The sequence below is a fragment of the Ostrea edulis genome, chromosome 1 (genome assembly GCF_947568905.1).
Source record: "Ostrea edulis chromosome 1, xbOstEdul1.1, whole genome shotgun sequence".
Classification (NCBI taxonomy): domain Eukaryota; kingdom Metazoa; phylum Mollusca; class Bivalvia; order Ostreida; family Ostreidae; genus Ostrea; species Ostrea edulis.
The window spans coordinates 21,829,902-21,856,914 of NC_079164.1; the positions used below are offsets into that span (position 1 = coordinate 21,829,902).

Here is a 27,013-nt window from a genome sequence, read left to right on the forward strand (position 1 = left end):
TATCTCCAGTTGAACTATACATGTACATGTATTTGAAAGAACAAGAAAACGTAGATAGATTATGTATAAGATGGTCTAGGTACTGTAAAGTTTGTAATTAAAAGCTTAGATGCAGTAGTATAAGTATAGTTGTATGGTACACGGGGCGTAGACTTCAAATTTGCTGGCATACCAGACTTTTATCATGACTGATTGATTGTATATTGTTTAACGTACCTCTTGAGAATCTTTCATATGGAGACTCATCATTGCCGGTGAAGGGCTTCAAAATTTAGGCTTATGCTTGGCGCTCACGACTTTTAAGCAGGGAGGGATCTTTATAGTACCATGCCTGCTGTGACACAGGACCTCGGTTTTTGTGGTCTCATCCGAAGGACCATCCCACTTAGTCGCCTCTTACGACAAGCAAGGGGTATTGAGGACCTATTCTAACCCGAATCCCCACTGGATTTCTTATGATGTAGAATGTTGCTTGTGTTGATGGCACCTATTTCTTTGTTAGTAACCTCAAGTTTAAGGAGCTGACGGCATGAATCGGAAAGGTTATCATCCATGACCCGCGGTGATTTAAAGGACCTGTGATGGTAAACATCTATAATCATAGAATTCAATATGTGATTGGGTGTTGAAAAATCCAAGTATGGACTAGCTTTGGATTCCTCAAATGATGTATTCAAAACTTTCAATGCAACAGAGTACAGATTTGTGCGAATATGATGTGAACCTAATTGTCTGTTGACGTTAGGTAAAAGTTAATAAAGTGTGACAGTGTGTATATTTAGTCTTTCGTATGAACGATGTTCATGACTGCGGTAAGGTAAGATTCCTTAAACGTTGCCCATTTCACTCCGGTGTGTGCATATATGTATGTGTGGATAATATTACATAAACCCTACATTTTCATTTCAAAGGTAGTGATTGCAAGGCATCACGTGGTTTATTCAAGTAGTATTTAAAGAGAGAATATTTTCGTATCTGATTCCGGAATACATGTAAACAAATGCTTGTCGGACATAATCAGACACAGGGTAAAGTGAAAATATGTTTAAAAATGCACAAGTAAAAATAAAATACAAATGAAAAATCCCTTACATTTTCATCATCTTTTAAATAATAGTCATGGTTTAAGTATCCATGTAACACCTCTCTGTTACAATTCGTAAATCTAATTCTCAAACCACTATAGGCCTATCAAAATCATAATATATAGCGTTATAAATTTCATAACATACATACAGTGTCGGTGCACATAATCTAAAATGCTGGATATATAGGCCTAATATCCAAGGGAAGCCGTAGGCCGAGGAAACCCGGGTTACGTAAACGCGTCATTTTCAGCAAAAAATATTCAATAAGTCTTAGCACTTGCTGTTAATATCTCTTTCTCAATTAGTTCAGTAAATTCTTATAATATCAAAAATAACAAAGTTTTGTTGTTGAAAATCGCTTGGTTTGAAAGGGGGGAAAACCATCACAAGTAATAGAAGTCACAATACACAGTTTACATCAGCTGCGTTATATTTCCCGCGTTTCTAACATACATTTACAGAGCATGAACATACAAGCAATTTCAAACAGAATGTAATGAATTCATCTTCAGAGCAACGATACGATCATTCTATGTGGAATGAATTCAATAATAAACATCAAAACATTGTTATAGTTTTAATACGAGTTAAAACAAATACATGTAAGGTGCATACTTATCTATATTATCACCTGCAGTAATTACATAAGGAAATAATTATAGTGCTCATAGTAAACCTGAACATATATTATCACTTACTCTTTTTGTATAAATTTTAAACACCATCTGAAACACCTGTACCATTTATTACGGAAAGTCTACAAGAGAGGTTACTATGACAACCGTAGCATCACAATTCCCAGGAAAACAATATATGATACTTTTATAATGAGTTACAAATACTGTCAGCTACAAAATATATAAAAATCAAAACAATTCAGATTCATTAATTTTCAGTGACCCATGTCTTTTGGGGAGCGATTTGTGGATGAGCAACAATGTAATGAAGCAGAAGATAATTGTGTTCTGAAAATGTTCCTCAGACTTAAAAACCTTGGAGGAGATTTGCAGTCTTTAACCTCTCTTGTTGCTAAACATAGAAAAGTGTTCTCAGCAATCTCAATGATATGCAACATTTCTGTCACATACCAATATCAGCCCGTAAAATGGCCATTTTTTTATTTTTAAAAAATCTATAAATTACTTTCATCAGCACCATATTTACAATTCATTGTCATCATCCAGATTCTATGACCAACACACAAGGAATATATTCTATTATGGCACAAAATTCAACACTGCAATTAACCCAAAAGCAACTGTCATGAAATATATTTGTATGGCTATATAAAGAAACGAAAATATGCATATGATGTTAAAATATAGGTGATGTCAGTGGACTAGAAAAGTCACGATTGATCATGGTGATTTGAGGCAGCTGTTTTCTTGCTCACGATTAGTCGGAATCTTCGTATGTGTTATACATATCAGCAAGTTTGGCAAACTTTGGACCCCATTCATTGAGATATTCGTAATCTTGTTCTCCTCCACTTGATGATGTGTTGATGGAGCTGAGGGATCCTGCGAGACTTCCTTCGCCTTCGTACAAAAACTCGTGTAAAGTATCATAAGGTGGGGCGCCACTGTCGTCCTCTGCGTCATCCAGACGATCATTAATGAATTCTTGTAAATGACCAGAGCTTGGTCCTGCCGCTACAACAGATCATCAAAAATATTCGTTATTTAAACAAATATGGTGTATAAGATTAAAAATGAAAATATGTTACTCCGAATTTCAAAAGATTTCTTACAAGTGTTTGGTCTGTCTGCTGTTGTCCTTGACTTTGGTATGATTTCCTCTCTTGCGGTCACCGGTTTTCTTATAACTGAAATGTCGTATCCTGCGTAGTCATCCTCTCCTACAATACAGAAATGGCATAGCTAAATGAATTTCTGAGGTACATGTGTTTAAATGAAGAATCTGAACACTTCCTTATGAAAATGTACCCTAACCATTCAATATTTGGTTGATGTAGCATTTAATTAGAAACATGGTCATTTACGGGAGGCTGGGAGGGGCTTACCCTCGTCGGTATGAAATCTACGGATATATGTATAACCCTACTTGTCGCGTTGGCTCAGTGCCGTGGTTAGAGAGTTTGTTTTCTAATTAGAAAGTGAACTCTCTAACTATAACCGAGAAGTCATGAGTTCAAGCGCCAATTATACTTGTTTCGCCAAACGTAAGATGTAACAAGATATGTTTCAGAAACATATACGCCCGCCCCATGTGGCAATATTGAAAAGGATCAACTTTTCAATAAGAATAGCTGTAGTGATGGTGAAAATATGACATTTCTATATGTAATAGTCAGGGACAACCATCATATGAGTTTTATCTCTCAAGATACTGAGCAAACATTTCAAAATAAACAGTCATGAGATTGATCACTGTTCGCTATCTTCACCTTTCATTCGAATCATGACTTTTAATCTTGTGATCTGAAAATCAATCAGGAACCACCTACTCTTTAGGAGGTTCCAGTGTACCAAGTTGGATGTCTATCAAGGAAATGGTTCTCAAGATATTGAGTGGACACTACATAAATACGTCCAGCTTGACTTTTGACCTTGTGATCTCAAAATCGAAATTGGCATCTACTCCTTTGTTAGAAGCAGTGTACCAAGTTTGATATTTGTCAAGCAAAGCGTTCTCATGATATTGAGAGGACAATATCTTGACCTCGTGATCTAAAATTCAACAGGGGCCATCTACTTTCCAGGGGAAGCCACTGTACCAAGATTGTTTGTTGTTGTTTGTTTGTTTTACACGCCATCGAGAATTTTTCGATCCTATTGAAATGTCACCTGCTGTAGGTGAAGTACCACACATTTAGACCTATGTTTAGCGCTCAGGGCCGTAGCAGTGAGGGTTCTTTAACATGTCGAGACACAGAACCTCTGTTGTTAGGTCATATCCGAAAGACCCATGATTCTTACTTTTAAATGTCGAACTTTTGTTGAAGGAGCAATCATTTCCTAGGTTTATGTGTTAGGTTTGACGAAGCTTGAACTCATGACGTCCCGGTTATAAAGCGAACGCTCTATCATTGAGCTACGGCGACCGATGTTTGTTAACTGTCGATCACATGGTTCTTTAGATATGGAGCGGGCAAGACATGGTCAACAGACTGACCATTCGCATTTGACCTGAAAATCAATACAGGTCATCTGATCTCTAGGAGCAACCACTGTACCACGTTTGATAACAGTTTATATGGATCATTAGGTAATTTCCCTTTCTTAATTTTGTTCATATCGACGCAAATGGCCATGGAACATGCGCAAAAAAAGAAAACTCATACGTACGATGGTTAACTCGTGACCGGCGTAAACGAATCACATGATTCCATTACAAATTAGTAAAGCTGGGGTAAAACTTTCCATATTATAACACCTCATATTCTTGCACTGTACCTGCACCATCTTCATCATAATCCATGACGTCTTCCCTGATGTCATAATCATCGTTGTCATAGGCAAACATACTCTTGTCTTTGTCCTTGTTCCGTCGCCTCATGATCAGGAGAGACACCACAAGAATAATCACCACACACACTGAAATTAGACATAGATATTGTGCTTTAATGTATTATACCTCATCACTTAACTATAGAAGAAAACATCTTTATGGCATTAACTACTTACACTGAAAGAAACTATGTGACCAAGTAGAGTTAGTGGTCCAGTGCAACATTGGTTTCATTACGAAAGTGTGACCTGGCGTCATATATATGATTGATATGATCCTTCATTAGTATGAGTGTGGGATTGGGAAACTCACCGAGAGGAGAAGATTCGCAGACATTTAATTTTGTCCCCTCGGTGGAATTTCACTATTCCACACGAGTAAATAATGAAGGAATATTTTATCTACAATTTTGTATATTCATTCAGGAGCTTTCAAAAATTTCATTAAAATCCTCATTGGAACTTCAATGCAAAAACTAACTTGGAGAGTTAGAAAGAGAATCGGTGGGATTGGTATGAGTATCAATCAATCTCTCTGGGTACCATTCATCGCTATGGCACGGTCCCCAAACACGTCTACACACCATATTCGTCAATTTTCAATAAAATGGCACTGCATCACATCATGATGCTTGTTTTGTTTGTGATGCAAGCATTGCGCCTTAAAATTATCTAATTGGCTTTAAATCATTATCTCATTAGCATACCAGATCCATGAATTCTTGGTAATCCTCTGGTATGACGTCATATATTTTTAACGTTTCCCACACGTTTGAAATTTTACTGATAAGTATACAGTTGACTCGTACAATTGTTGGGGGTTGTTTTTTCTTCTTCAAAAATATGCCATTGTTAAAGTATTTTAAATCCTGTTAAAAACACTTACCAACTGCTATACAAACAAGCAGTACAATCAACCATGTGTTGTTTCCTTCTTCGTCAACAATAGTGGATGAAGTGACGCTCACGGTCTCGCTACAGTCCCAGTCACTGAACCCCTGAGGACACTCACAGTAATAGCCACGCTCTGACCCAGACGTACAATTCAGGCGGCACGTGCCGCCATTTTGACAGATGGCGGCGCTATTCTTACAATAGTCTATACAAACACATATACCATTTTCATTTGCATCTTGGTGTGTATTACATCTGCAATTAATATGTTAAAATGAAAATTCAAGTCTTTTACTGTATTGGAAGACCAACAATATGCTTTTACAAATATTTCGATAGTATGAGTAGTTCTAAACAGATCGGCCACTGAATTAGAATGTAAAATTTATACGGTACCAATTTTGATGCACCAGATGCGCATTTCGACAAATAATGTCTCTTTAGTGATGCTCAACCGAAATGTTTGAAATCCGAAATAACAATGAAGTTTTAGAGCTATTATAGCCAAAAACAGCGTGCCAAAAAAGTGGAGTCAAATTCGTCTAAGGATAAGAGCTATGCATGAGGGAGATAATCCTTAATTTTGAAATGAATTTCTAAATTTTATAACAGCAATTAAATATACATCCGTATTTTCAAGCTAGTAACGAAGTACTTAGCTACTGGGCTGTAGAGACCCTCGGGGACTAACAGTCCACCAGCAGAGGCCTCGACCCAGGGGTCATAATGTAAAACTTATACGGTACCAATTTTGATGCACCAGATGCGCATTCTGAGATATCAGAATTGAAAGGATAAGAAATACTTACACAGCTGGATTGATTGAAACCGTTGTGTAGGCATTTTTAGCAGCAAGTGATCGCTTCCTTCTCCTGCTCGATGAACTATCTGTCACTTTCACACTGAAAACGTATGACCTAGTGTCTAGTGGTTCCAGGAGGAATACGTTTCCAGTCACATGGTCAATTCTCAAAACACGTGATATTACGTTTTCAGAGGAAATGATGTCATATCTCAAGTTACATTCTACTTCACAGTCTGGATCATTTGCTTTCACCTTAAAGGAAACGTTAATAGCATTAATATATCCATCAAATAAGAAAGCATTAAAAGTTGTGTTCTATATTTTACTTAAAGTCAATAAAATGTAGATATAAGGTACTTGAAATAACGACTCGTTGTAGTTTCTGTGAGCCACTATGTTTTTGATATCGTAATTCCCCTGGAATTCTGGGCGTCTGTTGTAGTTCTTCTGTACACCAATATATACAGGAACGGAAGCTGCGTATCTTCCATCGTCAGCAGTGAAGTTTATGGAAATATTCTAGAAAAAAGTAGCCTAACATATTTCAAGAGAATAACTATTATACAATGTTTCATCATTTTAGGTTGTTTAAATATCTAACATGCATGGTAAAATTCATGTCTTTTAGGTGCAGTAGTGATAATACCTTATTTGCTTGGCCAAATAAAATTCCTGCCACGAAGATATTTCCATTATTCTCATCTACCCCAAAATACCTAGATTCTCCAATTGAATACTTGGTATAAATGGATGTTTTCGGGGCTAAAAGAGAACAAACAAAATTTATATACATATGTATATAGAGAAAAACATCTTAATATACATAACAGGTCTACTTCAAGATGCAGTGGATCAACTTATTATCCACGTAGGTTACAACACGGCTTTGACAATTTTCATGAAATCAACACGTTTGTTACCTGCGTCGCCAGTGGCGACCACAGGTATAGTAGACGTACTTCCTCACTTATGGTAACTATTTTACGTAATCTTTACCAGCAATAATTTTATTCAATGTAATTCAAACTTTGCACTCATGATGATGGCGTACTTTCCTATTTTGGACTTGTTTGAAATATACACGTATTTACCAATATTTTCTGTGTGGAGATTTGAACATCAATATGTCTTGACATGCTATATATGATATCTATGTATATGCAGATAGTGTAAGCCATATCTACAATCGTTTTCATATAAATTGCAGTTATTGCACACGTTTTAAAAATGTGCACATTCTTTTGGGGGTATTCCACAACGAAATAAGACAAAAAGTCCATTTGGCATTCAAGATTGGAAGTTGTCTTTATCATATACCCATTGTTTTATGCACATCAATAATGTTGATTTCATAGAGTGTGATCCGACTGTGTGTGTGGGGTTTTTTCCATTTCATATCCCCACTCTGAAATTGATGACGTTGCAATGTATCAACGCACAACTTTGTGGAAAGTGATTGACCGCGTCAGAGGCAAAACTGTCACACAAATATAAGTTCATTGTCTGTTTCTCTATTTGTTAAATATGAATTAACTTATGTATTTAATTTAAACAATATTTTATTATGTATGAAACATAAATGGATTAGGCAGCAGTATTTGAAACGTTAGACACACCAAAATCGTCTTAGTCAGCGCTATGCTTTTCTGAAAAAAAGAGAAGTTCACAAGAACAAGTATATATAAACTAAAGAGTAAAGTCGAGAGAAGACGTCACTTTTGGCGTTGTCTACTCCAAATGTCACCATGTAATTGTCATATAAGATTTTGCGGTCTCATCCGAAGGACCGCCCCATTTAGTCGCCTCTTACGACAAGCAAGGGGTACTGAGGACCTATTCTAACCCAGATAAAAGAATTAGATAGGTTGCATGAGGAATATGTATCTATTTCAGATCAAAAAGTTTGTAACAACATTTTCCTTTGTTTGTAAGGCTCATTATAATAAGTGTACATTGTATTTTAAAAGAAGTCGGCATTAATTCCTCATTTGGTAACCAACTGCTTTTTCAACAGACGAAATTCTTCAATACCATGCTTCAGTTTTCAACACATTTAATATCCCAGTCAATGGAACGAATGAATATTCCTAAACTTCACAAAAACCCGTACTTATATACATTGCTGGATCCAGCAAATGTTCTACCAAGCCCCTATATTTGCTCATCACGAAAATATTAGCAGCAGTCAAAGAGAAACTTCAACCATATTGTGCAATAACATATGACAGAAGTGGAGTAAATCATATGTGGATCCTAATTAATTCCAAAGAACGTTTAGTAAATTTGAAACCACAAAACTTTTCTAAATCAACATCAAACGTACGCCATTTCAACACATAACCATTCCTCACGATGAATTAAAGACTAGACTTTTTGACGTCACAGACATTTGCCTCTTCAACAAGAATGGAAAAACAAAATATCAGTAATTAAAAACAATACTTCGTTAAACACCATTCTGATTCTACGCACAAGTACTATGAAGTTTATTCTTAAAATATGATGGAGTTCCTCATTGACCATGTTTTCGTAGTCTTTAGTGATCAGGTCTTCCATCAGTCTGTTGGAATTCACAAGGGCACGAATTGTGCTCCTTTATTTGCTGACCTGTTTTTATATTCTTATGATACAGAATTTATTGAAAAGCTTCTAAATGAGAAGAACAAATAGTTTTTTGTGGCCCTCAATGCGACATTTAGATATATCGACGACGTTTTTTCTATTAACAATATACATTTATATGTCGATTCGATATATCCCAGTGAACTCGAAATAACTTCCACAACATTTTAGTAAACGCAAGGAAATTTCATCTTTAAAGTGGAAAATTAGGACTTACGGTACATAACATTCGCCTATATGTATATGAGCTTCAAACCAGGAACAGTGTTGTGAACATATGATAGTAAATTAAACTTGCCCACATACCAAATAACAAAGGCCTATGTCAAAAGACAAAACACTTATGGTCTGGACAACAAATATGCCCAAAAAGTTCTATTTGACCTTTACATAGAAGGTTGACGTCAGAGGTCATCAAACACGCGACACTCTGTCTTATCATGGTATACCAACATACCAAATATGAAAGACCTAGCCCAAAAATTATATTAATTGACCTTTACATAAAAGCCCAAGGTCAAAGGTAATCAAAAATGATACGTGACACACTGTCATGGTATACTCACATACCAAATACCAAAGGCCTATGTCAAAAGACAAAAAAGTTATGCCCCGGACAAACTTTATATGAGAGGTGGTAGAAGAAGAAGAATACACACTAAAACAATATGCTTTCCTTCTGGGGAGAGTAAACAAAATAATGCAAGTGGCATGCATGCTGAACTTTTTGATTACGCTCTAATTGAAAACCCATGCTGTCAAGTATTTATTTTCATGAAAGTATATACCGGGTGTGGTACTGAACAAAGTGATATTCTTTTTTCTTTTTTTTTAAAATCTATTTCTAAATTGCAACTTAATGTTCCAGCCTCATTGAATTCAGTTTTATTTCGGACCTCTTCAAAAAGTTATAATGTTAATATTGAGCAATTTCAATATGTGTATACTTACATAAAAAGGTCTAGAGGATTCAGTTAAATTCATCATGAATGTACAATATGTAAGAAACATCTGCAAACCGTATCCTATCTATATCTCTCATTCCGTTTTGTTTTTGTTTCCCTTCTATTTTCTTTATCATTATCAATTATCATTACACGTACATGTCACTTACTACTGATATGTTTATATATGCATACATGTATATGCAATCATATATCTTCTTTTAAAATATTTGTTATTATTTTGATAATTGCAACTAAGAGTACATGTATTTATAATTCTTGTACATGTAGTGACTTTTCACCTCAGAAAAAGGCTTATATATCTCCGCCTGCTGCCCAATCCTATTATGCTATACATGATAAAATATGTTTAAATTAGATATTAACCATCAATATGCGAGAAGAAGGATATAACACTGAAGGTTTGTCTTTCTCATGGAAAAATGAAGCTATTCTCGTGTTATAGTTCTGATAAGATTTTTAGAGTGTTGGACTTCATAGTCATTTTTGTCGTGGCAAATTGTCAATGAAACCTATTTTCTTCAATATCCACAGTGACTGCGCACGCATCAAAATATGTAGGTTTCATACTTTAAGCCAATTTGATTAACGATTAAAAAGTGCTCAGTGTGGCGTGACGATGTTTTGCGGCGACTTAGGTGTAATCGTACCCGAAGTTGGTGATGTCTCGAAATGAATGAAATATCCTTGAATAGACGTAAAACAACAAAGGTAGCGATTGGTTCCAGTGAGGACTCACCATCTTTATCTAGGGCACTGATTATCCCTATACTGGCAGATATTGGTGCGTTCTCCGCCACAGGAAAGTAGTAGGCACTTTTAGCAAAGAAAGGTGGGTTGTCGTTGATATCTTCAATAGTGATGTGCACAATTGCCGATCCTGAAATGTTTAATGGAATGCATCACGATGGCTTGTCTTATTTTTGCTTCCATTACTTACAAGTATACATTACGTTTACAAAAAGAAATGGTGAAAATAACGAACGGTGGTCAATCCCATAATTCCTATAAAGAATACAAAATTACGAGTAGGGCAAACATGGACCCCTGGACATACCAGAGGTGGGATCAGGTGTCTTGGAGGAGTAAACATCCCCTATTGATCGATCACACCAGCCTTGAGTCCTATATATATATATATATCTCGATCGGAATTCTTATTTATCTTAAACGACTGTCATGGGTTTTGATAATATTTATAATAGGCTACCAACATTAAAGCCATTGACCCGAGAATAACCTATGAAAGCCTTTGTTGGTTTATTTCCGTGTTAAGGACCAATTCTGAAGTTTTGGTAAAACTTTCAAAATTGAAAAAGTAGAACTGTATATGTATAAAAACATGATAAACAAGTATTAGAATAAAATTCATTATCAGCTACAGATTTGATTTTTGCCAACATTGAAACTTGATAATGATGGATTAAATTTAATCTGTAAGTGAAAGTGAAAGCCAATCCTTAATACCGTTGTAATGAAAGGTGTTATAGGGAAATAGTTTACTAGATCATCTAGTTGTTCTATAGTGGAATTTGATATATCCAAAAACTATCTTGAAGACATTCGTTGTGAAAAATGTTAAAACATAAGACAAAGGAAACAGAAACTTGACAAAACTTCGCATTTTTTTTTTTCAAACCCTTCAAAGTTAATTCATTTCCTTGGATGATTATTGAGAACAAACCTAATCACTTAGTTATGGACAACTTATAGTCTATTTTTCACGGTTTTCGTCAAGCCTTTGAACCAACAAGTGCCTAGTCAAAATAGCATTGGATTAAAGCAGTATATGTTTTCTCGACAAAGAAAATAACCAATCTGTATTTGAAAAGAAATTTGAGTCGATGGTTTGACTTCTTTAGAATAATATCATCACTAAGTCTTATTTCCCCAGAAAGTAAATTGTCTAAAATAAACATAACATCTAACATATAATGCCATAATATTGAATTCGTTTTGACTCCTTTACAATTAATTGAAAAGAATTCTGGTTCGGGAATAACTCTTGGGGTTTCTTCTAGAAACAAATATGTTTTTACTTTTACTGGATGTAAAGACATCTTATTATCTAACAAGTAGTTCTGACAATGTCCTAAAACCCCTAAAACTTTATTTTCAGATACTATCTTCTTTGTGAGGAGAACGAATAGCAGTATATCCACAATTTAGGGCTGGGACGATTCAGGGTTAGCTCGATTCGGTTCGGTTTCGATTCAGAACAACACGATTCGGGTTTTTTTCCCCGGTTCATGTTAGGTCCAATTTATCTAATGAAGGTACAAAAATTTACAATTTTAATGAGTAGCATACTTTATTTAGTTTTATTCAAGTTTTGTATAATTATATGTCGTAATTTGTAAACATCATATGAGCCGTTCCTAGGAAAAAAGACCTTTATCTTATCCAACAATGTTTTTCAAAACACGTCATAATGAAAAAATGTGGGGTCATATTTTACATACCTGTAAAGAAAAAGGTCATGATTACCAATCAGAGTTGGTTGTCATCTTTGGTTGACTATAATATTTTAATGACAATCAACATTGCTCTAATATATTGAGGAATTGTGCTCTATAGTTCACATTATAGCACTAAAATACATAAGGACACTTTTTGCTAGGAACGGCTCATATATATTCATAACTGCACATTATAACGTTGATAGAAAAAAGAAAACATTAACAGTCTTAGGGCTGGGGCGATTCAGGGTTAGTTCGATTCAGTTCAGTTTCGATTCAGAACAGCACGGTTCGGTTATTTTCGATTCGGTTCATGTTTGGTCCAATTCATCTAATGACAGCACAAAAATTTACAATTTTAATGAGTAGCATATTTGATTTGATTTTATTCAAGTTATATAACTATATGTCATCATCGTAAACATCATATCAATTTATAATGGCATTTTATAACTTTGATAGAAAAAAGAAAACATTGACAGTCTATTAAAATTTGTTACATTAATGTGGTGCATAAGTTTTGGATTATTAAACAAATCTATAGTGAATCTTAAATGTATATGATATTGTTTTTATTGATATGTAAAAATTGAACAATTTTATCAATTGAGAATCTTTGAAAATCTCTCCTTTATTGATTTACTTCTTTTATATTAACTGTCAAATCTGTGTCATTACCTACGATGTTGATTTCACTCCCCCACTGACAGAAATGCTATATGTCATGTAAAGATAAACTGCAATAATCTTACGGACCATATTCTGTTGGTATTTGAGTGGTGAAAATGCTAACTCTCAACACAGTAGTGATTTAAATCTCTGTTGCATAAAAAAACCCACATGATCTGCACATCACTCGGACGCCATATTTTGTAAAATCTAAACCGAAATCCGGAATTTGTAATAGGTGCTTGTAAGTCATTGACATATATTAAGAATAAAAGCGGCCCAAGTAAACTTCCTTGGAGTACTCCACATACCTTTGCATTTCGTTATTAACATTAACAATTTGTTTACTGTTGAACATATGGGATATTAAGCAGTAACATTGCGTTTTTCGCATAGAATATGATGGTCAGCAGTGCTAAACACCCTTTGTAGATCAATCAAATTGGTGATTGAAGTTATTGTTAATATTAACGTTTGGGTTGTATTGATTTCTAAATATAAATCAGGCGTATTAACGTAAAAATGTAATAAACATTATAGTTGTCATTCGTGTCTATAATGGGATTAGTTCATTTCTGTTTTGGGGTCTGTTTACACCTGTGTACAAATAAGTTCACAACTGTGTTGGAACCAGTTCATACCGGTGTTGGGACCTGTTCATACCGGTGTTGAGACCTGTCCATACCTATGTTGGGACCAATTCATACCTATGTTGGGACCAATTCATACCTGTGTTGGGACCAATTCATACCTGTGTTGGGACAAGTTCATACCTATGTTGGGACCAATTCATACCTATGTTGGGACCAATTCATACCTGTGTTGGGACCAATTCATACCAGTGTTGGGACCTGTCCATACCGATGTTGGGACCAATTCATACTGATGTTGGGACCAATTCATACCGATGTTGGGACCAATTCATACCTGTGTTGGGACCAATTCGACTAGGTAATGAGGAAGGGTATCCATCCATGGCTACCACATTTAAATCCAGACCACCTCCTGTCAAATTTTCGCGGTCAAATTTGATCAGGGTACTTATCACACCACTGCTGTCATCCACCGTGAAACTGCTGTCGTTCAACCTAGTCTTGTATGTCACCTGAAATAATCACATTTTTACAAACTTATTGTGTGTTTGCATATCCCTACATGAACGTATATAATTTTCCATTTGAATTGTATGTCAATTTTCTAACTGAATTTTATAAATATCCCATATGCATTGTATATGTTTCTATTTGAATTGAATAAATTCGTTTTTTATTGTATAGATTTTCATTTGTATTTAATTATTTTCTTTTTGCATACGTTTGTATTACAAATATTGCAATACATGTATTTAACATGGTACATTAACCTTCTACTTAAGCCTTATATAAACTGCTATTCTAACATCTACTTAAGTCTATTTTAACTTACTTTCTTAACCTACTACTTCCAGAAGAAATGTTTAGAAAGATGACTAATATGTAGATGTCTCGTACATGTTAATAATTTCAGCCAGTTACCATTAAACTATTTTTGTTAAAACCTCGCTATTAATCCGATGGAATATTGCAGTTCTCTGTTTAAACTATCTATATTAATGTAGCTATTTCTGTAGGTATGCTTCATGCATGTTTAATAAAAAGAACAGAAACGATTATTTCACATAAATAATATGATCCCTCAGCCAATCTTCAAACAGTAAGATAGATGTATCAAAATTATTAGAAACCTCATTAAAGGGCGGCGTCCTATCCTCGTCATGGGCTAACAACATGCCTACTTCCTCTCCTATTGCTTGTTCTTCCTGAACGCTGAACTCTATCTTACCAATATCAGGATTCTCCCTATTAACAAATATCGGTCTTTTGTTGTTCGTGTCATTGATGGAAAACAGGAAATATGAATCTTCGAAGGTTTGTTCAGAATTCTGTTTTTTTGGAAACAAAAGATGGAAGTTCAAATTGAAGTTCACACATATTTCACCAAATCACATTTATATTATACCATTCACATAAGTGTAGTGTTCTGTGATAAGAATACATGCCGACGGAATTTCTTTCTTCCATTAAATAACTAGACATCTCATAACTCATATGGCGTTACATGCTTTCTTCAATTCTATAAGTGCGCGCTTTAGATGAAATAGAGTTAAATGAATATCTGGCTGAATCAGCGTGTGTGTTAAATCCAATTGAAGAGAGCAATAATTCAATTAGAGAGAGCAATAATTCAATTAGAGAGAGCAATAATTCAATTGAAGAGAGCAATAATTCAATTAGAGAGAGCAATAATTCAATTGAAGAGAGCAATAATTCAATTAGAGAGAGCAATAATTCAATTAGAGAGAGCTTTTAATCAGCATATCACAACTAAAGATATCTACAACTGATTTAGTATTACAGAGGAGTATAATTCAGATGACATTATCTTCAAATTCATTAGATGTTCATTAGGCAAAGACGCCAACCAGATCCGGACATGTCGACTCGGATTCAATTACTGCATGCAATGACGGAATTAATGTGTATTCAAATAATCAAACAACACTACAATTATTACAAAATATTGTTTGGTGTTCCATAATTTATAATTTATATATATATATATATATATATATATATATATATATATATATATATATATATATATACCTCTTTTAAGTCCAAATATATTTAAGCAAAATCCAAAACCATTTGATAAGAATACAGTCTACTCCAGATATATTGGGGGGATCGACTTAATTTGTTCATTATATCAAAAGTTCAATATAACCGATGTTGAACCATATAAGTAATGTTACTGGGAAAGGGAAATTATTTTATTTCAATATAACAGATAGTTCAGTGTAAGCGACCTCAATATAAGTGGAGTAGACTGTACTAGTACCATTGTACATGTGTTAGTATCGTGTAAACCAACCGTGTACACTCTGACTTCCACCACTTTAGTATCTTTTTCGTTATCAAAGTCTCCTGCAGCAAATAAATTGAACCCTTTGTCATCTGTCGTTAATTCTATTCTGAATAAGTCGGTCTGGCTGGAAGATTGGCATTTCACAATTAATTTTGCCGTCGTCAAGACGGTTCCAAAGGACACGTGAGAAATCAGAGCGTCTGTTCTGGTGTTGTCTTTGATAACTAGATTTGGGTTGTTTTTGTCCCGTGGCCAGATCTTTGGGGTGGTTGAGTTGCTTATCTTTACATCTACATAAGTCGTTGTGTTTTTTGGTGGATCACCCTCGTCCGAAGCCAAAACATGTAATGTTACTCGTTCAGGCTGGAAAATATTGACAAGAATATCATTTGGACTCGGGCGATAATTATTTATTTCTAGTTCAATCCATGGTGAAAATTAAAACATAATTTACTCAGATCACAGTGTAATCACTTTCATTTTGTTATACTTACCGCATCTGAAAGATTCCCATTGACAAAAATCATCCCAGTATCAGACGTAATTTCAAAATAATTTCCAGGATTATCCTGCAAAGAGTAGACTACCCTAGCATTATCACCGGTGTCTATATCAAACGCCCTGATGTTCAACGCTATGTCGCCCGCTGAAGAGTCACGTGATACAACTCCTTCGTCACGTTTGTTACAGCCCTCAACGTTTTCTCCCGACAGAAATACAGGAGCGTTGTCGTTGATATCAATGACGTCCACGATAAAAGAACACTCGCTGCTCAAAGGAGGTTGACCATGGTCTGTGGCAATGACCGTTACCTTCAAGATGTCCTTGAGTGTTTCACGGTCAAACTTTACGTGACTTCTGATGATGCCTTAAAAAATCAACAAATTCGTCAATTCTCATTTTTTTTCTATCTTTTTCTTTGATAACAGATTATAATCGCAGTACATGTTATATATACATGTATATTCAATCTTTGAAAGTACATACCTGAGTCATTTACTTTCTCAATAGTAAAATCCTGAGTCAGATCATCTCTAAAACTAAAGATTTTATAGTCCACGACACCGTTTTCTCCTTTGTTTCTGTCGGTTGCAGATACCTTCATAGATATTACAAAAAATATCATTTAACTGCCACTTTGCATATACATGTAAAGTACATGTAACTATTTTTGCGTAACGTACCGTTAAGACGTATGTTCCTATAAGTTCTTCCTCTAAAATGGATGCATTATAATATGAACTACATTCTGTAAACTGGGGTTTGAAGTTTTTGCTGTCCACAATGTTAATTTTTATGTACTGTGTTGCTGAGTGTCTGTCTCCGCCACCTACACAACAACTTCCATCATCCTCTGCAATAACAGTCAGCTGATAGGAATCCATGTATTCTGGGAGCTGATTACCATCTCGCAGTATTGTGATCTGTCCAGAATTACCGTCTATGCGAAATATTCCACTGGACTCTAAGAAGTATAAAATTCAATTATAAATGAAACCACTGTTAAGAACGACATTCTTTTACATTTTATATAAAGTGTGGGTTTTTTTTTTTATCAACCTTGAAATCGATAGGTCACTTTGTCTCCGTCCTTGTCGATAGCCTTGACATTCATCACAATACGCCCAGCACTGATCGTGTCCTGTATGGTGCTTTCGTTGCTACTCGTGAAAACTGGCGTTTCGTCATTTACGTTCAGTAGGTACACAACAACTAATGACGTCATGTTATATCCATTCACTGTCACGTGAAACGTATACGAATGATCCTGGTAGTATGTGTCACTTTTCGCCTCATAATCTAGATGACTGTAAATAATTATGTAAAGAATTAGTGATTGTCTAGTCTCTGTCTTAAGATTTCTGATGCCTACATGTATTCAATCATGTTGCTTCAACAATTGTCATTTGAGTCTTATTTTTCATGCTTTAACGGAGCCTTAATTACCTAAACTATTAACACAAAAACTAGTAGTTATTTTCATTCCAATACAAAGACTGATATTTTGCTTGACATCTATGTATTATGTTGTATTAGAAATTTTAAAAGAATGAATTAGAAAGATGGCGTTCGTATATTTCATTTTTGGGTTGAAAGTGGTGTGAACACGGGTGTGCGTGTACTTTTTCATTTTTCACACCATGCCTTGTACAGAGAGAGTATCTTCCAGCACGCTGTTTATCGCATTTTGTTGCTACAATCAATGAAACGGTAGATAATAAAAGAGATGCTTTACAATTATGAATGAACAATGAACTTTATTTTCGTTTTCAATAGAAACTTCACTGGACACTTTTATATACGTTAGTGTAACCCTTGATGGGTTAAATAAAAAGATTAAAAGTTCTCGGATGGAAATTAATGGGGAGCGTGTCAAAATTTGATAAAAATATGTCCAAGTTTACAACAGAATACGACTTAAAATGCCCATATTCAATTGGTTTTTTTTTCAACAGAGATTTCAGTCATATTTCTGTATATCATAAACAAACCAATATTCTCATAAAACTTAAAAGGGGAAAATGATTTTTCAAAGCCAGTGCAACCGTTTCATTTTTACACTAATGTACATGTGCATTAAGAAATGCTTTGATGGAAGTTTATTTTTTTAATGATTTGTTTTTTACTAGATACTTTTCACTTGTGTTTGTCAGGGGTTGATTTTTTTTTTGGGGGGGGGGGTAATTTTATTTATTTTTATCTCTGTTTTTTTTTTTGTACAGCAAGTAACCACAGATGTAATAATTCTATTAAAGAATGAATGAATCAGTGTGAGAGGGTAGTATATGTATGTGACAAAAATCCAATAAATTATAAAAAAAAAAAAATAAAAAAAATGCTTTGAGAATCGATATGTCGAGGCGCTTTTTAAATTGACTAATCATACAACATTTATGAAAAAAATGCCTGTTTATAGTAATCAATGTCTCACTATTCAAACAAAATTCATTTATTCAAATATGTTAATCATTGACTACACGAACTACATGCGCATCTTTCTGCGCAGAACTAAGATAAAATTCTAATTGAGTTCGTCGTCCTTAGCATGAATAAGAATAAAACAGCAATACGATTTCTAAATTTCTGTCGTGTATTATCAAAATTTGGTAAGCAGGCCTCTAGATGTGCTAACCTTTTCACTTTAATCATGCCCTTGCCGTTGGAGTTTTCTACCCAAAAATAGGGAGAGTCGACACTGTAGTTGAATTGTTGTGAGCTGTTGTTAGGAATAGTGCCCACTAAAAGAAGAGAAAAGAACTTTTTTGTGTATCGTCAACGCGTATAAAGAGGATAAAAGGCAAGGCTCGTTAGCAGCATGCTGTACCTGTAAGAACTGTTTGGTTGATTGTGTAATCCTCTCGAACTGTTGCAGTGTATACTGGTAAAGTTAAAACTGGTTTGTAGTTCATCAGTAAATGTACGGTCAGCTGAAAAAGAAATGTCATGTGATCTTACTCGAGTGTACATCTGATATAAGATGTCCATTTACCTGTAGTATATGTTACTCATTGGTCAATGTATTCATATCTAGTTAAACATGTATAACAAATTTCAATAAGTGAAATAAAGTAGTAAACAGCATTAAATTAGCAATTTTTCAACAAAGTTTGATGTTTCTTACTTTGACTTTTGTCCATAAACCGGAAGAGGAGTCCTGTGCTTGAATGAGGAGATCGTATGTCTGCGGGTCTGCACCCAGTAGCAGCTTTTTCAGGACTCTGAGATTGCCGTCAGCGGAGATGGCGAATGCATCCGAAATGGTCTGCACAGAGCTGTACACAGAATAGGTTGTACTGCCATTCAAATCTGCCTGGAAGTTAACAGCCCTGACGGGAGAGGGGCCTCCATTGGTGTCCAAAACTGGGAAGCTTTAAAGGAAAAACACATATTAGTTTTTGCAGCTTTGATGTCACGAGTCGTACCAACAACTATTACTTCAAGATGATATTGCGTACAACCTTCATCTTAACTTGTTTTCACTAAAGGTTATAATTGGATTTTCTTTTATCTATATCATTACATAATTAACGTAAAAATCAACGTAACGGGTACCTGAATATAGTGAAGGCAGGTTTTTCAAAGAAAATATTTAGAAGAGAATTGTAATCTGTGCATAGTGTTTTGATGTAGTTTCTCTTTTTCTACTTACGTTTGGTTGACTTCATTATCGTCTCGTATGTTAGCCGTATATGATGGAGAGAAAAACTGAGGTCCCATCAAGCCAACTGTGACTTTAACCGTGGTATTCGTTGTCTGTATGACTGGGGCAGCAATGTCAGACACGTAGGCATTGATGACGTATTCAGTACCGTTTGCGTCATCAACACCATTAAAGAGCCTCGTTGTGGATATACTTCCGGTGCTTTCGTCCACAGTGAAACCAAAAGAATCTGAATCAATTGTGCGAGATAATCAAGGTAATTCTTGGCATATACTAGTATCTTAAGGTAGCATTGTGTTACTTTAAGATTTATAAGGATTAAACTACAGACATGGATAGTTTGACATTACGTTGTTTATAAAAGTTAAGTGAGATAGCAATCACTATACTGTAAATATGAACTATACGAAATGATTCGATTTCATTGTGATTTTTGTTTATAAATAGCATGCATTTTGATGAAAAAACCAACCAATTCATTTTGAAATCAATGATGTTACTTCTTCTATACCGTTTATGTAGAAGCGTAGGCTGCTCCCTGTGTCTGGATCTGAGGCGTTCAGTTTGTACAAGATAGTCCCCGGGGTCATATCACTCCGGACAGTGGTCAGAAAGGGGCGGGGCTCATTTAGGAAGATGGGATTCTCGTCATTGCTATCCAACACCGCTAGATTCACCAAGTACGTATTAACTGTGCTCAAAGAAAAAAATGTCCACGAAATTATAGAATTTGGAGAGCAATCCTCATTTTATTTAGTGGTATTTGAAGAAATTTGGACCATTATTTCTTTTCACGATCGAGCGTAATGGACATGTTTTTATTTATGTGGATGAGATAAAAAAAAAAAATTATGGAAGTGAACCAAAGTAATGATAATTCTATATTTCATTACATTATGTATTATGATGCATTGTTGTACAATCTCGGGTCACAAGTCGTCGTAAAGCATGATGTCATTCAGATCGAAATTCGGCAACGCGTTAGTTTTGGTCGTTCGGTAGGCCTAACAAAGGTAGAGTTATATCTCTTACTGTATACATGTGTCTAAGTTCACTAGAGTAAACATTTATCAAATGATTGGATGTTGACGTATACTTACTTTCAGATTTTCTCGTTTTGAGAAATTAGCCTCAATATATGATGCAATATCCGAGCGGAAGTACATGTACTACATGTGACTATAAGTCATTCTTTGGATATTCATGCGAGTAGAAGGACTCGCTTTGCTCCAGTGGGTCTTTTTTACTGTCTTTCGGCCGTTATCCGTACTCAGGAAAGGTAAAAAAATTATTACTTTATTTTGCCTAGGTTGCTGAACCTTGGTGGTTCCTTTAAGGTCTAGGTGACCAAATATTTTTATACTGGCCCTAGCTTACCCGGAAAAGAAACAGTCACAGTATTGGGTTTATCTTTCGTTTACTGGCTGGCTTTACTGATTAATATTCGTATACTACGAGTAGTAATGATTTGATTTTTTAATAGTGATTGAAACATCGTTTTAATTAATTACGTGGGTTTTAGGGTTGTATTATTCATACCAGAAATGTGATGGAATTATTCCGCTTTCTCTTTGTGACGTCACATGCTCGTGCGCATATTTCTACTTTTAGAACGTGGGATGAGTTCTTTTGTCTTGTGGTCCGAGAGAGTGATTTGTCACGTGAACTGCGGGCAAAAGGATTGGGTGTGATTGGTTCCGGTTGTATTGAAGTATTTATTAGATTGCGATTAATTAGCATAATTTTGTAGATCGGTGGATTTAATCCAAATGGGACTAAAATTGTGATTTAAACCCTAGGAATTAAAAGATTACGAAACGGCTGGCTTGTATACACTTGAAGGGGGAGTCCCTTTGCCTGCTAACATACATATTGAAATACAATAATTGTATTACTGTTTTGAGTATTGGGAGTAGTTGTGGTATTTTTCGATTTATTGAGTAAATGTAAAGAGGTGATTGGATGACGGTCTGTGAAGTCTTTTATGCCCAAAACTTAACATGAATGCTTAGGAGATAAGGTAATAGCCTCATTGGTTAATATTCAAACAGAATTACATATGACATATTAGTAATTCTTTAGACATTTATGCTTGAAGGAGATGATGGTGATCAGTGGTTTCCTTTATAGATGTGATATGTTAGGTTATTAAGAACCAGTCCAGTCATTAATACACTGTACATGAAAGGTGAAGATAACGAACAGTGGTCAATCTCATAACTCCTATAAGCAATACAAAATAGAGAGTTTGGCAAACACGGACCCCTGAATATACCATGGGTGGGATCAGATGCCTAAGAGGAGTAAGCATCTCCTGTCCACCTGTCACACCCGCCGTGGGCCCTATGTATTGATCAGGTAAACGGAGTAATCCGTAGTCAAAATCAGTGTACCAAGAATGTCCAACTGAATGCTGGAGGATATTAATCACTGAGAATAGGGTAAACTCATGAGAAACGTTCAATTTTATCTCTGAGAAAGGCAAGATCGACATTACAAGAAATATAAGATATTATCAGAGGACGATTAACAACCATCCATAATTTTTTTTAACCGTTAGTGAACAATGGACGACCTAGAAAATTCAGTGAACAAGGAAAACGGCAAATGAAAATGAACCGCAGGCAAAGTTTAACGGAAATAACAAATGTCAGGAGTTAAGTTGGTCCAGGAACAGTTTCAGAAAGTGCTGTAAAGAGCATTTAACTTGAGATGTGAACCGGTTGAGACTTTTTAACGCAAAGTGGAAAAAAGCGTTTGAAATGGTGCAAAAACGTTAGGAAGAGAACAGTGGATGGCAATAGGAAGAAAGTAATTTTCACAAATGAATGCAAGGTCATGATTGACAGAGAACAATGGGTTTATGGATAGATATGGGACCTTGTATTCCGCCAGCGAGCGGGTGACGTTTGGGTCTAATGATCTAGAGATACATGCATGGTATAGGCACACTGCGTTTTAAGTGAAAGGTGAAGATAACGATCAGTGATCAATCTCATAACTCCTATAATGTAAAACTTATACGGTACCAATTTTGATGCACTAGATGCGCATTTCGACAAATAATGTCTTTTCAGTGATGCTCAACCGAAATGTTTGAAATCCGAAATAACTATGAAGTTTTAGAGCTAAATATAGCCAAAAAAGTGGAGCCAAATTCGTCCAAGGATAAGAGCTATGCAGGAGGGAGATAATCCTTAATTTTGAAATGATTTCTAAATTTTATAACAGCAATTAAATACACATCCGTATTTTCAAGCTAGTAACGAAGTACTTATCTACTGGGCTGTAGAGACCCTCGGGGACTAACAGTCCACCAGCAATACAAAATAGATAGTTGGACATACCAGAGGTGGGATCAGGTGCCTTGGAGGAGTAAGTATCAAGTGACAATATAGTCGACCAGAAATATAGGGAAATGATTAAACATAATTAAATTTAATGATTTTGTTATAAACGTATATATTTGAAGATAATGATTCTAATATTTTTTGATAACATGTATTTACATTTTTTAAACTCGTAATGAATATTCAAATGTTTTGGTGAACAGCTTGTGATCAATATCAAAACAATTGTATATTCATGTTCCAATTAAATTGTGTGATTTATATTTTCAGATTTTAATCGAACATTTGGGGACATATAGTCTTTGGTCTGTCCATTTGTCTGTTTGTTTCGCTGTTTGACCGCAAAAACGTTAACCTTGGTTATAAAATGGTTAATGATACGGGGATAAATTGATGCAATTTTGTCATATAAAAGGGTTGTTCATTAAAACTATTAAAGAATAGTGATGCAATAAACTATTATCAATATTTGGGGACGGGAGTTTAAACGTCGTTGTGACTGCTAAAAGGGAGCATATTTCATAATGGAAGTTTTTTTGAAATTTGGGCAAAAACATTTGGGAGAAAGGAAAGTACCTGCAAAATGAACCCGCATATTTTGAATCATTTAAATACCACATACGTGTTAAAAAGATCTTTTTGACCGAAATTGTAACCGTGATTAGGTAGCTTTTCTGCGAACTCAGACAAATATGGCAAACAAAATATCGTTCTGCCAACCAACGTCGACGCCTTCAATGTGTGGTCTGGGTAAATTGGTGTATTACTTTGTTCTTGTTGTCTTTTTGTTGACAAATATCCAAAAATATGCCTATGGGAACCTCGTATAACAACAAGAGTATGGTTGGCCAAAACATATGCTTCCATCCTAAGACTTTTAGTGTATACAGTTGTCAGTATAATCATCATTTGTACACCAGTGATTCTCTCCTACTTACGAACAAGGCGGTTCAGGTGAGTACTGTGGTCCGTGAACCTCATGTTGCATATGCTTAACAAATTTTGAAGATAAACCAAACTATTCTATAATACAAAAAAGTTTAGAAATTGAAATATCATAAGGCTATTAAGTTTTCCATACGTTTACAAATTGTAATTGCTTGGATTTCTTACAACTGAGAGTGCTTTTTTTCCTGAATATCATAAATTAATTGTTTTCAAGCTGAACTGTTCACCAAAATCTCTTTTTCATTTTCTTTTTTGTTGAATTAAACTTAATTACTAAGAATATTCCAATAAAAGCTGAAATATCATCTAAGTTTTAAAGATCATGTTCGATAATATTCCCAATACATAGTAAACATTTTCAAATTGTGATTTATTCGCTTCCATGATCAAGTTATCATAGTGCTCGATATTCTATTTTTATCACAAAGACCTAAACATCGAGTGAAGCTGTGATCGAATTGATTAGCGATGTGACGACGAGTTGGTGTGTTGACAAAATCGCACCGTGTTATCGTAACATGTAGCCAGTAAATACAAGTCTTATCATGAGTTTTTTAAACGTTATGGTTCAAACAAATACTGGATTCAAATATACAAAGTTATTCACGATATTGTCATAAAAAGTTTGCACTTTGGCAAATTCTAAAAAAAAAAATTCTCAATGTAAAATTTTGTTGTAAAAAATATTTTTTTCGGACAAAATTTTGAATTGTCTTGAAAACATTTGTTAAATTTTATGAATACGACTGACTTCATTGAGTTTCTTATACCTTGGGCTCCTAGAGATCCTCTGACTATGATGTTGATTCTATATGTCTTGTGTCCCCTATCATAGTCCAATGTAGACCCATCCGTCAGTGTTACGTTGCCCTCTGCATCAATCTGGAAGATATTCTCTGGCTGGGCCCCAGCAATCTCGAAGGGCATCCCAGTGGTGGTTGGTTGATTACTTTTAACATTGAACAAAACACCCGTCGTGTTTTCATACACCGACACATCCTTCGATATCGAGGTTTGTCGTTTGACGACAACATGAGATTCTTGTTGCTGAGGTTGGCTTAGGAGAATGTCTTCTGAGTCCTCTAATTCGTTACCAATATACACTTCTACGTTATAATATTGAATGTGGTATTCATCTTTCACTTCTAAAATAAAAAGGAATAGTTGGAAAGGTTCCTTTGTGAGGAAATTTTGTTCCTTGATAATATAGACATCATTAGCACTGTCAACTTCTACTTTGAAATGTTCAGACAGACTTCCTAAGAGTCTAAATGAGACAATTTGATCTTTATTTCTCAAATAAGGGTGTAAACCGGAAACGCTTCCTAACAAAGCTGGGAATCCGAGCATCATTGAGCTGTGGAGTACAGAAGTAGACATGGCAACCGAATAAGGCGAATTAACAACACGGTAAACATAGTTTTGTTCCTTGGCCATATTGTCGTAACAATTGTTTTTTGTGAGAATTGAAACCGGGTGCGTTTCCCCAGTGGAAAACATGGCGTCTTTGCCCAAAATGATGTTTCCTGTATTTGAAATTTCAAAAACGTCAGGTGAATTGGAAGAACTAGAAATTAAACAATCGTGTTCACTACAGCCACATTTTCCGACAATATATCCTGTTTTCACATTAGTTGAAACTCTTAGTTCGATGATCTTTGTCAGCATAATATCCGGTATACACAAGAATACAGCCAAGACAAGCCCTGAAACGGCCGCCATATTGTTTATCCTCTGCTTGTGTCCTCGATTCCTTTTTTTTCTTAACTATATTCCACACAGTATAAGTTGTAAAAGAATAAAACGTTACGACGTTCTTTGGACTTTTGAAATTAAAATTTTCAAACTTGATAAAAGTATTTCCGATGACATAATTCACCTCTTTTCCTGTTTGGTTCACGACTGTGGTTTGTGGAATGCGTTGTGTGTTATCAGTTACCTGTTTAAACAAGGTAGCAGCGTTATCTTAGTGGAGGTGAGGGACAGAAATACACTTTAGACCAAGATTTTACTCATTTATGGTGGGCGATAGAATACCCACTTTAGTCATCTAACAAGTATTTTCACTTTTGTATTTTTCTCTCACCTCGCATGTTCCCTGACCTGTGAGGTTACCTCGATATCATTTTCCTCGTGCATGCAGGTATGCAAAAATAAAATTCAAACAGACAAATCAGGAAACGATTACATCATGCTGTTGAAAATGCAAAATGCACTTACATTGAAATAGACAAGAGCTTTATAGTTTTAACACTATTAGCTTAAGCTTAAGTCAATAATGACGCTTGGTCTGCTCAAATCTCGTCTCTTTAACACTGAGAAGAAAAGTAAACAGAAAGTCTATTGACTGCAGAACTCAAGTTACGATGATTACATGTAAATATATATCACAAATATATTTTTGTTCGTTATGCAATTGAATAACCGAGTATTTTTTTCTATTCAGAAAGGGAAAGTAACTCTAAAATCCAAATAATTGACATGAATTAAATAATACTTACCAAGAATTCGTATAAAAGCCAACTATTCTTTTTCACTCCAGCTTAATTAAAGTATATTAATTCTAGATGAAACGGAAATCACAATGGTATTGCCTAAAGGAAGCACTTTTTAAATGCGTGTTTGAATTAATTGAATGAACGATATCTATAACAATTTTTGAATAATTGCGTGC

General features: G+C 35.0%; 2 protein-coding genes across 3 annotated transcripts in view; one reads left to right on the forward strand and one right to left on the reverse strand.

Moving 5' to 3' along the window:
• Positions 1 to 1,652: 1,652 nt before the first annotated feature.
• Positions 1,653 to 26,548, reverse strand: LOC125663684 (neural-cadherin-like). The gene is made up of 21 exons (XM_048896011.2): positions 25,110 to 26,548; positions 20,553 to 20,732; positions 20,030 to 20,270; positions 19,502 to 19,748; positions 19,205 to 19,307; positions 19,013 to 19,118; positions 17,440 to 17,687; positions 17,064 to 17,344; positions 16,867 to 16,978; positions 16,374 to 16,747; positions 15,886 to 16,242; positions 14,696 to 14,893; positions 13,900 to 14,077; positions 10,584 to 10,724; positions 6,904 to 7,019; positions 6,615 to 6,776; positions 6,262 to 6,509; positions 5,445 to 5,707; positions 4,505 to 4,645; positions 2,839 to 2,946; positions 1,653 to 2,740 (listed from the first exon to the last, which is right to left on the reverse strand). The coding sequence occupies exons 1-21, from the start codon at positions 26,059 to 26,061 to the stop codon at positions 2,484 to 2,486; spliced, it is 5,013 nt and encodes a 1,670-aa protein (XP_048751968.2). The 5' UTR covers positions 26,062 to 26,548; the 3' UTR covers positions 1,653 to 2,483.
• LOC125663699 (potassium voltage-gated channel protein Shaw-like) overlaps positions 21,206 to 27,013 on the forward strand; it is a 47,179-nt gene continuing 41,371 nt past the window's right edge. Inside the window, exons 1-2 of one of the 2 annotated variants that reach the window (XM_056153057.1) lie at positions 21,206 to 21,320; positions 23,301 to 24,345. The gene's annotated coding sequence lies outside the window, so the exon portion shown is untranslated. Of the gene's footprint in view, positions 21,321 to 23,300; positions 24,346 to 25,652; positions 25,750 to 27,013 lie in introns of those variants that run through there. The other variant, XM_056153056.1, reaches the window with a different exon arrangement.

What these genes read in the sequence shown, in the direction of transcription:
- LOC125663684 (XM_048896011.2), bottom strand. Translation starts at nt 26,061, where the DNA reads ATGGCGGCCGTTTCAGGGCTTGTCTTGGCTGTATTCTTGTGTATACCG. An exon ending in GTTTATGGACAAAAGTCAAA is followed by an intron (nt 19,308 to 19,501) that starts GTAAGAAACATC and finishes TTTCTTTTTCAG; the next exon opens with CTGACCGTACATTTACTGAT. An exon ending in CAACCAAACAGTTCTTACAG is followed by an intron (nt 19,119 to 19,204) that starts GTACAGCATGCT and finishes CTCTTCTTTTAG; the next exon opens with TGGGCACTATTCCTAACAAC.